The 15,038-nt window shown below is 35.5% G+C and overlaps 2 protein-coding genes across 4 annotated transcripts in view; both read left to right on the top strand.

Annotated features, from left to right (window-relative positions):
* Positions 1-12,375, top strand: part of LOC142349253 (uncharacterized) — a 30,300-nt gene extending 17,925 nt beyond the window's left edge. For all 3 annotated transcript variants that reach the window (XM_075400694.1, XM_075400692.1, XM_075400691.1), the window contains 2 exons: positions 11,090-11,363; positions 11,770-12,375. In XM_075400694.1, the coding sequence (XP_075256809.1) occupies positions 11,090-11,363; positions 11,770-12,278 (783 nt within the window). In that variant the 3' untranslated portion in view covers positions 12,279-12,375. The remainder of the gene's footprint in view (positions 1-11,089; positions 11,364-11,769) is intronic.
* Positions 12,376-13,706: 1,331 nt separating this feature from the next.
* Positions 13,707-15,038, top strand: LOC142349252 (adenylyltransferase and sulfurtransferase MOCS3-like). Its single transcript, XM_075400690.1, has one exon. It carries the CDS (start codon positions 13,783-13,785, stop codon positions 14,992-14,994), a length of 1,212 nt encoding a protein of 403 aa, XP_075256805.1. The 5' UTR covers positions 13,707-13,782; the 3' UTR covers positions 14,995-15,038.

The raw sequence follows: 15,038 nt of genomic DNA, 5'->3' as shown, positions 1-15,038 counted from the left end.
TACTTCTAAAGCAAAATGAGATTTGCCACTATCACGGCCATAGTGTGAACATTCATGTTTAAGTTCAATATGAAATAAATATGTTACGTGTTGAGAAGTTCTCTCTGCAGATTGTTAATTTGACTTACATTTTTTTCGTCTGTCTGTGCCTTTTAGCTTTCGCATTTTCTCAACTTTTATAGTGAATACAGAAATTCTGTTACCGCCACGTCAAATTTGTATATTTCAGCAGTCAATTTGCAAAATCGCAGTGCATTTGAACAGTTATTCCAGAAACAGTCAGAGAAATACTTTGAAAAGTCAAAATTCGTAATTTGATATTTTATAAATTAATTTTAGTTCGTGTTTTGTGAACTTGTCTTAAGAATTTGAAAATATCGTTACCGCCATTTTGGAGCTATATGAATTAGCAATCATTTGTCAAATTTTTAGGGCATTCGGACATTTTTTCCGGAAACAGTCAGAAAAATAGTTTGAAAAATCAAAGGTTTTAATACGAATTTTTGTTAAATTAGCCATAACCTTACTATGAACCTGAGAGAGCTATTATTTAGTCAGTGCATGTGCTAGAGCAAAGTAGATTTCGTGATTTTGCAAATCTATTATGCTAGCTTTCTCTGTGATTGGGGAGTATGAGCTGACATAATTCTCATTTGTTCAACTTATAAGTGCGGTTCCTTATTTACTCGTAAGTACTATAACGTTTACTTTAACATTGCTTGGGTCCTTAAGCTAGTAAGTTAAGCTCTCTTTGTTGACTATGTAAAATGCTTAATTGTGCATTCCTGACTAAATGCGATTTTACGGGGGTTAAATAGTTTGCAAGGGACAAATTCCTGTACTTAAGGTTTTTAACTTAGCTTAGGTATTTGCTCATGGGGGACTAACTTGTACTTAATTTTGCTCTGGGTAACATGTGTTTTCAGCATTATTTTGCAATAAAAGGTATGCGCAAATGTTAAAAGTGTATGAGTGTTGAACATGTAGGGGAGTTATGTGTGTGTAACAGCTTGTAATGGTGATTAATTGCGTACTTTGTGTAAGATTTGTGTTGAGTGGGCTATTTGCTTTTTGCCTTAAACGTTCATACTGTACAGTTGGTCTCTCTTGACTATTAAATTTCAATCCTTTAACTTCTTCTTAATTTTCTTTCTGTATTTCAATCTATAACATCTATTTTGTTCATTTTCTTTATTTTCTTCTATATCTTAATTTAGCTGATTCTGTTAGTCTATTACCATGGCTATTTATACTCTGAATTATTTATACCCAAACCAGCAGATGGAGGATGACCTTGGCCATGCTGAGTTTGATTTATCGCAGAATGGTGTAGAGCTAGAGCCTACATCTGGCTTTCGAAATACTATGCGCCGATATTTCTACCGTAAATACCTCTCCGGGGATGTAGTGGGTCTCTGTGCCAAAGAATTCCTCTTCTACATGACCACTTCTTATCACTACTCTAGACTGGTGTTGGGTGAGGAAGAGATCTGGGGGATAACAACGGCAAAGAGGTATTTCAGTCCCTGGGAAAGGCGAGAAACAGAGTGTGTTTCAAGAGAGACAGTTGATATCATCAACTTCTTCTTGGGAAAGGATGTAAGTTATTTTCAATTACTCAGTTAATCTGAGGCTTGCGACGGGCTTTGTAGAAAAAAATAAAGGATTATAAAATCGAGAGATAAAAATTGAGGGTGTTAGGAATTGCAGTTTTGAAATATAAAGAACTAAGGGGTAAATAAGAAAATTTTTGTTATAGTTCTTCAATCGCTTATTTCGCAAAAAGAAGATAACTGTTGAAGAGTGTGATATGCAAGAAATGTTAGAAAAACAGTTGTGGGCTCTTCGTGAAGCTTGGTGGGACGTAACAACGGGGCCGAATTTGCAAAAATTGTTTTTACAATTGAGGGAGTGGAATTATGAAGAGTGTCTGCCCTTCGAACCAAACAACTTACGAGCGGTGTTGGTGCGAAACCTTGTGCTTCCATTTATGGAGGATTAACTTTCATGTGTATTTTGGTTAGCTTTTTGTAATTGCTGTTTTCTGTTTTTATTTGGTTTTGTGCGTAAAAACGCTTTTAATATAAAATTTATTATTTGAAAAGAGATTTTGTGTCTCTATTTCTTTTTGAGTTTATGTAGCAAGTCAGAAGGAATAAATTCACCAAAGAATGTAGGTGCTTTTCTATTACGTTGAGGTCTGCTTAATACTTCATTTGCGTCAGGTAAATTAGATATATTAGGTGATGCTGTAGGTGTAGAATTATAAGGTGATGATGTGGGGCTATTATGCGATGCTTGGGGGAATAATTTGCGTGTAGCTTTAAATTTACTAGTACTATCAGGTGGGGTAGAAAAATTTTCTTGCTGTGGGCTATTAGGTGAATACATATTCTGCTTAGGGTAGGGGGTTGAAATGCGTGGGGGTAGAAAATTAGAAGAGCTTGTGCCTTGTATATGCGTAGTATTATCTGCTCGTGTATGTAGCGATTCTAAGCCTGAGTCCTTTGTTGGGGTAGCCTCAACATTATAAGGTGGCTGTAGTGTAGTATTAGGATTTATAGTAGGTTGTGTTTCTATTAAAGGCCACTGTGAAATAGCAAAATGTTGTGCACCTATAAGCATTAGATTTGGACATATTATGCTTATTATATTGAGTATAATAATCATCCGTATCGTCTGGGACTATATAGTTCTCAACTAACTCTTGTATTTTTTCTTCTTTCGGGTAATAAGGTACTATATGATTTCTATGCACGGTTTTCTTCTCATTTGTTTTATCATGTTCTATTTCATATGTAGTATTTGTTAGCATTCGTTGCACAGTGTAAGGGCCTGAGCGTAGCTCTTGTAGCTTTTTAGACTTTAGTAGTCCTTTAGAGTGATTTTCTGGTAGTACTTTTCTACCTTCAGGTTTTCCGAGTTTAAATCTATTTCTATACTTCTGCGCTTTATTCGTAGTTTGTCTACATTTAGTGTAGGTATTCGAGTATATAGTTTTAAATGTATTCTCTCGTTTTAACATTTCGTTAGATAATCTGTTTTGTAACAATTTCTCTATCTTTTTGTTATTACAAGTTTCTTCACTATGCGAGTGTGGCGGTAGATTATTACAATACTCTGATGTGCATTTCTTTTGGTTATCTCGTAGTAGTCCTAACTTTAGTGATAAGGGTATTTGCGGTTTCGTTCCGAATAGTATTTCATAAGGGGTATATCCCGTACTGTAGTTTACTGCAGTATTGTGTGAAAATGCAAATTTACTAGTGTACTCGGACCAATTAGATCCACTTTTACTAATAAAATGTCTTAGGTAATTAGTCAAATGTTTATTTTGTACTTCTACTTTGCCGTTAGTCCACGGTGAATATGCAGTTCGGGGGCATAGTGTAATTCCCATTTCGTTTGTGTAGTGAACGAAATCATTACTAATAAAAGCATTGCCGTTATCATGTACTTTTTGTTGCGGTATACCAAATGTAGTTATAAATTTTTCTAGTTGATTTACTGTTTCGAGAGCTTCAGCATTCTTGCTAGGGTATACTTGTATAAATCTAGAGAAAGCGTCTACTATTACAAGACAAAATCTATTTCCTTTACTAAGTGGTCGTAGTGGACCTTTATGATCAATATGAAGTGTATGTAGGGGTATAGCTTCTAATTGTCCCCATGGTTCTAAGGGTGCTTCGTTCAAGTCTTTGCGTGCTGACTCATTAGTTTGGCAACTTAAGCAATCTAACATTAACATTTCAATCCATTTAAACATACCGGGCCAATAGAAGTATCGCTTAACTCTATTGTAAGTTGTGCTTTCTGCTCTATGACCACTAAGTTCATGCGTATGTGCGACTTCGAATATCTTTATAAATAGCGAAAGTGGTGCACATATCCTAACGTCAAAAGAGCCGTCCTCACAAGGTTCGGAATAACAGAGTAAATCATATTGACTTTCTAAAAACAACAAGTTGAAATTATTTCTATAGGTTTGTAGTGCTTTAGATTGTTTAATAATGTAGTCCTTTTCTGGAGCTTTGCCTACTTTTAACCAATCTCTAACTTTATCTATCACGGAGTCGTTTACTTGTTCTCCAAGAATATTATCAGTGTCAAGATTAGCGTCTTTTACAAAATCTGTAACTTTAGCTATTAAATCTAATGTATCTGTGTGGACATCCTTTTCTGAGATGTTTTGAAAAGCTTCTGGTTCAATAAGCTTCTTAAATTTTGTCCGTCTGATATAGTCGGCTTTAGCAGATTCTAATTGTTCAATAAGTGAATTTTCAATATTTCCTTCTACTAGATCTAACCAATCTTGGTCATCATAACCTTCTCGGTCATCACTTATTTCAGCTATTTCTTCTATCTCGGAATAGTAGTGATTATCATAATCGCTAGTTAGTTCTGAAGGTAATTTCTTTATTTGATTTATTTGTGTGCCGTAGCGAAAACAATCAGAGAAACTGTGCATAGCATTACAGTGTTCATTTATGTAGTCTGGTGCATCATCTACGCTAAAGTCACCATCATTTATATTAATAAGTTTCTTTCTTTCGCCTTTGACTTGAGCAATAATTGGATAACAGTCGTTAGCGGTTGCGTCCTTATCGTCTTGATGCAATACAGAATAGTTAACTTCTTTTCCGTTAATATGAAACTTTATATCTTTAGGTATCACTTTGTGTTCTAGTTGATAAAGTTTAGCATCTGCTAAAGAAACGTTTCGGCTAAGAATGTCAGGGAACGCTAAGTTTTTGCCTTCAGTGTATATAATTTGCAAGTTTTGGAACTTAGTTATTACAACTTGATACTTAAAGAAACGATGTGACATTTGTCCTCGTCGTGACCAGAGAAATAGAATTGGTCTGTGATCACAATATAGGTAAATTGGAAAAGGGGATCCAATAACATAAAATTCATAAGTTTGTAATGCAGATATTATTCCGCATAGCTCTCTATGTTGAGGGGACATCTTTTGTTCGGCTTTATCAAATACTCTCGAGTTTGCTGAAATCATACGTTTTCTATCAGGAAAATCTTGTATAAGAACACAGCCTGTTCCTAAATTAGATGAATCAGCATGTATATGAAAGGGATAGTCATTAGAAGGAAATGCGTTAGAAATATCGTGACAGAATCTTTGTTTAAGGTCTGTGAATACCTTTTCGTGTTCTGGTAACCACTTGAATAATGTTGTATCTTTAGTTAAGTCATATAGAGGTTTTGCATCTATGCATCTATGTGCATCTATAGGTATGATAGAAACCCATCATTCCTAAAACTCTTAAAACTTCTGTTTTCGATTCTGGTGTTTTTAGGTTTCTAATATCATCTATGCGCGAAGCAATAGGCGATAGTCCGTTCTTAGATATAACATGTCCTAGAAATCTCACTTTTGGTAAGAAGAACATTGTTTTATCGGGGGCTGCCTTAAGGTTTGCCTTTCGAAGCAAAGAGTGATACTCTTTTACTATTGTGAACATTTCTTGTTTATCTTTAGCTTGTAATAAAGTATCGTCTATGTATGTTATGGCTTGTTTACGTTTTATAAGGGGTCCAAATGCATAACGCATTAGTTTGCTAAAGAAACTGGGTAATGGTTTAAGACCATAAAATCCTACTTGATAAGTGTACTGTCTGCCTCCTACAATAAAACTTGTAACCTTCTGTGTATCTTCAGTTAGTGGTACTTGATTATAAGCCGATGATAAATCACTACTTGTATATATAGTTCCAGTTATTCTTGTCATTAGAACATTTAGTGGTTCGAGTGGCCAACTAGAATTACTTGTATCAGTTATAGAGTTTAGGTATCTAGCATCAATGAGTAGTTTTACATAATCCTTCTTAGGTAATATGATGACGGGATTGACAAACCAACTATTCATATCATCGTTCTCATTGAGCTCTCTGATTATCCCTGCTTGAATTAATTCATCCATTAGTCTTTCTAATTTATCTCTGAGATGAATGGGTATTTTGCTTGGTCGTTGCTTTTTAAAGGTTGCGTCTTTCTTTAAGGGTAAATGGAACTTATGTTTAGTTCTGCCAATATCATACTTATGATGTGAATAGACATCATTATCCTGAAGTATTATTTCTATCAATTCAAACAATTCATCATCAGTCAAATCACTTTGCGTGAAATCAAAATTATCTAAGAACCTTTCTAGATACTCTGTCTTGAACTGTATTTCTATTTTGCTTAATTACAAAATCACTAACTGCCTTATTTATGATTCGGTTGCCTTGTAGTTTATCTCTAAACTTAGGAAACTGTTCGTTGACTTTAGGTCTACATAACTCTTTTGCTTCGGTAGAAAAGTCTGTGGCTAGTTCTCTCTCGTCTTCTTTGCATTTTTCTATTAACGCACTCTCAATAATTTCGAGCACCTCTTCCTGTTCTAGTGTATTGGTTTCTACTTTTTGTAGTTTATCAATATCATCTTTGCTTGTATACACATAGATAGTTATTCCTGAATTCTTAAATGTTTGTTCAATTAGAGAAGATATCTCTCTCCAATCCATTCCGTCTAAACCGCAAGCTATTTTTGGCATCGCTATACAGCGTAAATTTAGTCCTAGTGCATGATCTCTCATAGCAAGTAGTGTTGTTTTGAGTGTATTAATTGTTGGCTTCTCATAATGATTAGCCTTAGTGATGAGACTGTATACTAAGTTATTATCTGCTCAGTTATTATGTCACCTATATCACAGTTTCTACTCTTACAGTAGTCCTTTAATAAGGGTATTCTTTTGGAGATTGTGTTAGCAAAACCTTTTCTCATTTCTGCATCTGAAGATATCGTGTGCGCTATAGGCATATTAGAGTCAAATATAGATTGGGTACGAAAATCTATATATCTAATGCAAGAATTAGTTTGGATTTGCTGTCCTTCTTGCAAATTGTGTACTACTGTGTTCAGTATGAAGCAACTGTTATAGTTCTCACTTTCGTTCAGTATTGTACTTGTAAATTCGGCACAGTTTTTGATATTGTATCTTTGTATAGGTTTGTCAGTTATATCACACATAGCATAACCTATTATTCCTCTAATTATCTGTATTGGGTGATTCTTTTGATTCTCCATAAATATGGGTAGAAATTCTTCCGGTTGTGGACAAAGTGTGTTCACAAAGACTAGCTCAGTTTTTGCAACGTTAATATGGGGCATGAAATATGTTCCTGGTGGAAATAAGGCTTGACTGGGGTGCTTTTGCTTGTGCAATTGTGTACTTTTCTGTTGTAGAAAGATTGGTTGAGCTATGTTTAAAGCAGTCATCTCAGCTATGTATGGGTAATCTTTCTCATTGTTGAGTGAGCCGTAACAAATTAGGTTTCTCTCAGTTTTTAATTCTACTGCGGGGATATCGAAGTGAAGTGCTTTTAAAAACAAATGACAAAAATCAATACCTATTATGTTCTGTCTCTGTTCTTTAGTAACGAATACTTTATGGGGGACTGTATATTTACCGTCAGTTTCGAAGCTAGATTGAATAGTTGTGTAGCCAAGCATTCTGATTGATGAACCAGTATATGTCTTTGAATCACAATTTGTATTTTGTAAATGCAAATTTTGTCCAAGGTTTACTAGTGCAAGATATGTAGGATGATTGATAATGGTGCAGGTTGATCCTGGGTCAATCATGAATTCTACTTCTAAACCACTATTATTTTTTATGTCTCCGGTGGCAAAGTGATATAAATTGAGATAAATTCTTGACTTAGTACTACTTTCTTTAGTAGCGTTCGGAGACTTCAAAAGTTTAAAGGAAAGAAGTCCGTTATTGCATTTACGTAGTCATCGTCGCCTTCAACGAAACTTATTTGATTTGGTTGTTGCTGAATATTGTTGGGTTTTGGTTGTCTTTGTTGTAGATTGTTATTTCTATTTGGTGTATAGAAGCTAGCACTTTGTTGTGGCTGTTGCTGTTGTTGTGGTGATGGTGATTGTTGTTCAAGATTTGGTTCATTATTTCTATATGTGTTTTGCTGAGGGAAGGTTTGTTCGTATGGTTGAGTGAATCTATTGCCATAACTGCTGAAAGATGTATTTTGTGGTTGATAGTTAGGCTTGTTGAACCTAGAATTATAGTTTGAGTAGCCACCTCTTGGTTGATAGCCTTGGTTTCTAGGACCATTGAATCTTGTATTGCCTCGGTTATTCTTTCTATAATCATTAGAGAATGTTATATTTGGCCTCCTTGGTTCAACTAGTTCCTTTCTCAATTTGTTAACACTATCATCTATCGGTTTCTTTGCATCTAGAGATGGAATGACCATTGATTCTGCAATAATCACAGAATCTAGTACTGTTAGGTCTGCCTTTTATGTTTGGGTCTCTAGGTCTAGAAGTATCTATAGCATTCACTTCATTGCTTTTGAAAAGACTGGTTAAATTGTTAATTTTGCTCTCGAGTGTTTTAAGTTTATCTATTCCTGTAGCTCCACTAGATTCTGTTGTTACAGAAAATGTTAAGTCTTTTACGACTAAGTGATCAACAAACTGTGTCCAAGTTATTGAGGGATTCTCAATAAGTTTCTCGTGCGCTTTGCGTTTTAAACCTTGTGGTCTTAGTCCTCTTATAGCAAAATCTATGTATTTCTGACTTCGTTGTCTTTGTTGGATTTCTTTCTCCTTTCTTATATTGTCATCACCTTCAATACTTGTTGGTATCTTTTCTGACCAACCTTTATCAACTCCACTCTTTATTCTATGTAGATAGTTCTTTATTAATTCTCCTTCTTGCCTAAATGTGTTCTCAACCTCAAGTCTAAATCTAAATTGGTCTCTACCGTCTGTGAATCTTTTTATAAATTCATCCTTTAAAGTATTCCAATCTGTAGCATCTGTGACTTCACTTTCAAACCATTCTAGTGCTGTATCAGTTAAAAGTGAGCCGAATAAGGATTGTTGCCTTTTATCATAGCTAGTTTGTGCAGCGGGTGCTGTAGGCCTAGTTCCTAGTGAAAAGAGTATTTTGTTTTCTACAGAGTTCCAAAAAGAAGTGGCATCCTGATTAGGATCATTGCCTGAAAAAGATACAAGTGAAAGATTCGGATGTGTTATGGGAGTTTCAGGTGGGGGAGTAACAGCAGGTGTAGGAGTACTACCACCAGGACTGGTCATTGTTTAAAGGACTGAAGTTATTGTATTTAAACAGAGAAATAGTTTAAATCAAATTCAATTCAAAAGGGATTTTAGTGAGAAGCCCTGTGACTAGTTAACTGACACAAGTTAATTTAATGGCTTCTCTACAATAAGTGAACAAGTTAAATTTAGACAGGCTTCTCTGATAGTTTAAATGAACAAGTTAAATTGAGAATGCCTTTTCTATATTAAATGAACAAGTTAAATTAAGTTGGCCTCTCTGTATTAAATGAACAAGTTAAATTGAAGTAGCCTCTCTATATTAAATGAACAAGTTAAATTGAAGTAGCCTCTCTGGGACCACCATTTATACTGCTGGTCCGTACATTAGATACTTAAACGACGGGGTTAATCGCGGGACCACATGTATAACTTGAGAGTTCAACCCCTAGTTCTACTCTTAGTATATAGTTAAGTATTAAAAAAAGTTAAATGCAAATATGAATTAATAAGTCATGTTAAACAGCATCAAATAGGAACCGAGCATAAATGGATAGAATAGTTAAAGTTGTTAAGACTGAGGTAGCACTAGATAGTACAGGTTGAATTATTCTAAGTTAACTCGTAACTTGGATAGAGTTTAAGAGATGTTAAATTATAACTTAGAGAAGTTAAGTTAAACTTACCTGATTTCCAAATTTGTGCTAAGTTAATATTTTATGACTTAGAGAGTTCTTAGTTAAGAGAAGTCACAAAATATTCTAAGTTAGAAAAATATCTCAAGTAAGCTGAGATTAAGCAAGGGGGCAATACGGGAGTATGATTTTAAATCAGAAGTTATCAGGGACCAAATTGTGCTGGTAGTTGAGCGTGCAAGCTCCTTTTATACTTGCGGACACGTGGTTCTCTAGTATCCTATTGGATAGAGATAACAGTGTCGACAAAGTTACCAAGGTTAACTTGGTGTTATCTGTGTGGCGTGATAATATCACGTCATGGTATTCTCAGTTTGAGTTAGTGGTCTTAAAATAGTAGCTTATTCAAAACTACTTAGTAATTTGTTCACACGTTAAAATGGACTTTGTCCAAATCAAGTTTGTGCTTCACGCACTATAACGTAAGTTCTCAAAATAGCACTAAGATTATCAAATAGTGTTACTGAGTGTAGCACACTTCAGTACACGCTAACCTGCCACCACTTAACACCCCTCACAATACCGAAGAGGAGTACTGGTTTCTGTGAGCGAAAGTACCATATGTTCAGGAGTTTTGACTTGAACGCGACGAAATTGAGTGAAATTGCTATGTGAACTAATTTATGCTGAGAGGTAGAGAGAGAGAGAGAGATTTTACTTTTTAAGCTTTTTGAATGAATGACTTTTTGACTTTCAAAAGTTATTTTCGACAGGATGGTGCATCTATATAACCCTATTTAGCTGTTCTTTGTCATTTTGGCCCATTTGCTCCGCTGCAAAGTTAAATAACTGCAAAGTTGTCAATTTTAGCGGTATTATTATGTTAACGTCGGGATATATTAGTGTTTTTAATGAACCAATACGTTCAATTAGTTTTTTTGGGGGTCTTTAAAGGGGCCTTGTAATCAGTGTTGATTGTTAAATCAGTTTTAAAGTATTTCGATTCGTTCATCACTTTTTAACGTGAGGTATTTTCTATTAAAATTTCTATTATGGTCCGATTTTGGCGTTTTTTTTTCAATGTTTCTACATCTTTTGTTTGAATTTTGGTTAGATATGCTGTAGTAGGCTTTTTTGCAACTTCAAGGATTTCAAATCAAACTTAGTAGTACTTCGTTTTTTTTAATGTTTCGTAACGGTGTTTATTGTCATGTTTTGTCGATCTTAAAAAATATAATGTGCCCAAGAATACAATTATAGCCGCCTTCAAAGAAGATTTTTTCCGGCTGTATATTTCATTTCGTCGTCAATATTTTTTTACGAGCGTATCGTCGTCAAGATTTTTTACGAGAACTTTGTTTACAGGGCCCAGAAAGTTCCGGTCCCTGTGAGAGATGCAAAACGTTGAATGATGTCAAACGAACAAGAACGGTCAAAACGCAATTTCCTTCGAAAAGTTTGCGCGATATTGATCACAATTCAGTGTGGAACAGCGAAGAGATTAATATTTTAAGAGAGCAATATCGGAAAGCAGAGAAAGAGCGGACCTATGACAAAAGCAAAACTGCGGTTTTGGAAACTCAACTTCTCGAAGCCGATAACTGCATTGCCGATATGAAAGCGCAAATTGGAGAACTGAGTATGTTATTATTTTGATTTTTAGGAAAACAGTACAGGTGTCTACGGTAAATATTACAAAACTTCTATAACTTGTATTTCAAAGTTAATTTTAACCATTTTAGTGTGTAGATTCGGGCCTCAAATAATTGGCCTTTTTCTAAACCGATGATTTATAGGTTTCTAGAGCTTTTCGACTGTGTGCTCATCGATGACTGCAACGGCATGTTAATAAAGACCCATGACGCAAAAATATTTTTTGGAGTTTTATGTCTAAAAATTTTGGACAATTCAGCAATAATCAATTTTGGAGTTAAATTTAGTTCCCAAGATTATTCAGATTATCTCAGATAATCAGTTATTTTTATCTCCAAGATTAGTTATCTCTATTTATTAGACTTAAAAAACGAGCGTGATTTTCGTTTCAGCAAAGGAACTCGCTTTGCATGGTATACAGAGCAAAGTTGTAGCAGTAGAGAATCAGCAGAATTCTCAAAATATCCATGCTCTGTCACAGGAACTAGAAGAACTGAAATGTGAAAATCAGTCGTTAAAAGAGGCGTTGCTGCACTCGGAAATTTCATGTCAGAAGAATGAATCAGAAATACGATTGAAAATGGAAGACAACCAACGTCTAAGTGAAAAACTGTCCAAGCACAATATCGCACTGGAAAAGGCCGTAAGTCTGAAAGCTGAAGCTTTGCAGACCGAATTCTCAATTGAGCGGTCAAAACTAAAACAAGAAATTGACCATTTAGAAAAGGCATTAATATCTGAAAGGAACAATCATTTGATTACACACAGAGCCCTAGAACAGCTGCAGTTGCATTTTGGAAACCAAGACGCACAAATTAGGTCATCCGTTGAGCTTGGCAAAAGCCCTAGAATTAAAAGTAAAGCAGCGGAAACGGTGGATGTGAATAAAATTGTCTATTAAAGAATTTTGTGAATTGAAATTTATTTACTCATTATGTAAATTGTGAATATGTAAAAACAGTTTATAGTTTTGATGTAATAAACTTTTTATCCGTTTATTTTTTGTTTAGCTGCTTAGTTTTTTATTTAGCCAATTTTTGGAATATGGATCTAAAGAAGGTCTTTATAAATTGCTATCAAACAAACTTTATCAACTATATCAATCCTGCTGGTCTTTTTTACGCAATTTTTTGTCTGTTCGTTTTTTTTCTCACCATTTGAATTATCGTGCTCAAAACGGGATAATCAGGTAAAGCACGGGGGGCATTAAGCTCTCTTAGAGCCTTACAGCTTACTGCTCTCTAAGTATGCGATTCACCACAACTGTTTAAAAGACAATTTCATGGTGTAAAGGGCGGTTCCTAAGGTTTGACCGCGCACTAAAGCCCCCTTACCATCACCACCAACAACCTCGCCACTCGATCGCCTCATTCACCCGTTACACCTCACGTAAGCCCCCACCCGCGCTCGCCACTACCCCCTCCCATGCTCATCCACCCCGTTCCCCAATTAAGCCAAAGCTATCATCCCTAAACCGCAGCTAGCTACTGACAAAGCTCGCCATTCCTTTGAGAGCAATAAATCCGACGTTAATGGGTCATATTTGAATTTAGAGAAGTAAATTTTAACATTAAGAGAAAGAATTTGCTGAACAAGTTTTGGTTTTTAAATATGGAACGATAGACCGTTTGAGGCCGTTTATGATTTTCTCGTTTCTACGATTTATGAGTATTTATCCTCATCTGGTTCTTTGAACCAAAATAGTGGGATTTTGGAGCAAATTTTCCATATAATATACATGATTTCGTCTTTTTGTCTTATTCATATAATTTGGAGTTATATTTGTGATGAACTTTTTTATAACATCAGATATCTCTTAAGAAGAAGAGATTGGTGAAAATTTTTGCTATTTTCAGAGTTGAGAGAAGGCAACCAGTATACAAAGAAAACATCTTAATGGAAAGTCCATAGTTTGGTCTATCTGATTAAGTCATTATTGGCCTACTGATATTATCTGAGGAGATAAATACAAGCTGCGGCGCAGAATCTCTGGATCTTTTCTGTTTCTGCGAAGTTTTCACGTCAGAAGTCGCCTGTTCTTTGGCTCAATCGCTTTTTTGCCTGTGTTTTTATTCTGAAAAATGTAAACTATCATTTTTTTGGGACGAAATAAAAATCTTGCACTTTAGAATCCGGCACTGCTGAGATTTGGAATTTGAAACTTGCACGTGCATTTCAAAGTCACTTCGAAATTCTGATTTATCCCGAAAAGCTACGCGGCTTTCGAAGTGTCTTCTACCCCCCCCCCCCCCCCCGTTACAATTTATTTGTTATATATCACGTTACTATGTAAAAAAGCACGTGGGGCACAAAAGATATAAGCCCAATAAGCGTGGGCAAAACAGGATAGATCCTCAAAAGTCATCCATTTGAAGTTTTCAATCGCTTTTTCAGGAATTGCTTTCATGGAATTGAACCAAGAAACAGTTGAAAGATATTCTCGGCAACTCATACTGAACGAAGTTGGACTTGAAGGGCAAACAAAGCTAAAAAATGCCAAAATAATTGTCATTGGGGCCGGCGGATTGGGATGTCCGTTATCACTATACTGTTGCGCAGCCGGTGTGGGAACCATCGGAATAATTGACAACGATACGGTTGATGCCTCGAATCTCCATCGACAAATTTGCCACGATGTTAACCATCTAGGAACCCCGAAAGTTGACAGCATCGAGAAGAAATTGAACGCTTTGAACCCTCTTGTCAAAATTATTAAATATCAAACTAAATTAAATCGATCCAACGCGGTAGAGATTTTCTCAAATTTTGATGTCATAGTTGATTGTTCGGACAATGCACCCACAAGGTATTTAGCTTCTGACGCGTCTGTCCTTTTAAGAAAACCCTTAGTTTCAGCCAGTGCGCTTAGATTTGAAGGCCAACTCTCAGTTTATCGGCCCTTCGAATTGGGAAATCCCTGCTACAGGTGCATTTTTCCGGATGCGCCTGACCCCTCCTTAACTGGAAGTTGTTCAACTGCTGGCGTGATGGGTTTTGTTTGCGGAGTTATGGGTTCTGTCCAAGCACAGGAAGTTGTGAAGCAAATTGTTGGACTGGACCGAAGTTTAGTTGGAAAAATGCTTGTATACAGCGCGCTTGACTGCTCCTTTAGAACTATAAAACTGCGATCGAAAGTGGAAGATTGTGTTTGTAATTCGAATCCGAAGTCTTTACAGTGCTTCAAAGACGTTCTTTTTGAATGCTCGCCGCCGCTTATGATCTTAAAAGATAAAGAGCGAATATTGCCTGATGATTATTCCAAAATGATTGCAGAAAAAACGCCACATTTGTTAATTGACGTTCGAAATTTTCAAGAAACGCAATTTTCAAATTTGGGATATGAGAAACCCGGAGATTTCTTACACTTGCCAATCAAGAAAATTACCGATTCCGACGACATATCAGCAATTGTTTCAAATATTAACACGAAAATGTCAGAACTGAAAGATGACTGTAATTTGATTGTCGTTATGTGCAAAAGAGGAAATAATTCTCAGAAAGCTGTTCAGAAATTGAAACAGACTGATCTTGTGAAACAATTTGAATTGAAAGATGTTAAAGGAGGTCTTTTAGGTTTAAAAGATTTGATTCCTGATTCAAATATATTTGATTATTGATGAAAAGTTTACAAATTATAATTTAATGTTTATTTACTCTTAAA

This window comes from Convolutriloba macropyga, chromosome 11 (genome assembly GCF_964194025.1).
Source record: "Convolutriloba macropyga chromosome 11, txConMacr16.3, whole genome shotgun sequence".
NCBI classification, from domain to species: Eukaryota; Metazoa; Xenacoelomorpha; order Acoela; family Convolutidae; genus Convolutriloba; species Convolutriloba macropyga.
This window is presented reverse-complemented; position numbering and strand designations above follow the sequence as displayed.

Coding starts and splice junctions, on each gene's coding strand:
- LOC142349252 (XM_075400690.1), top strand. CDS start 13,783: ATGGAATTGAACCAAGAAACAGTTGAAAGATATTCTCGGCAACTCATA.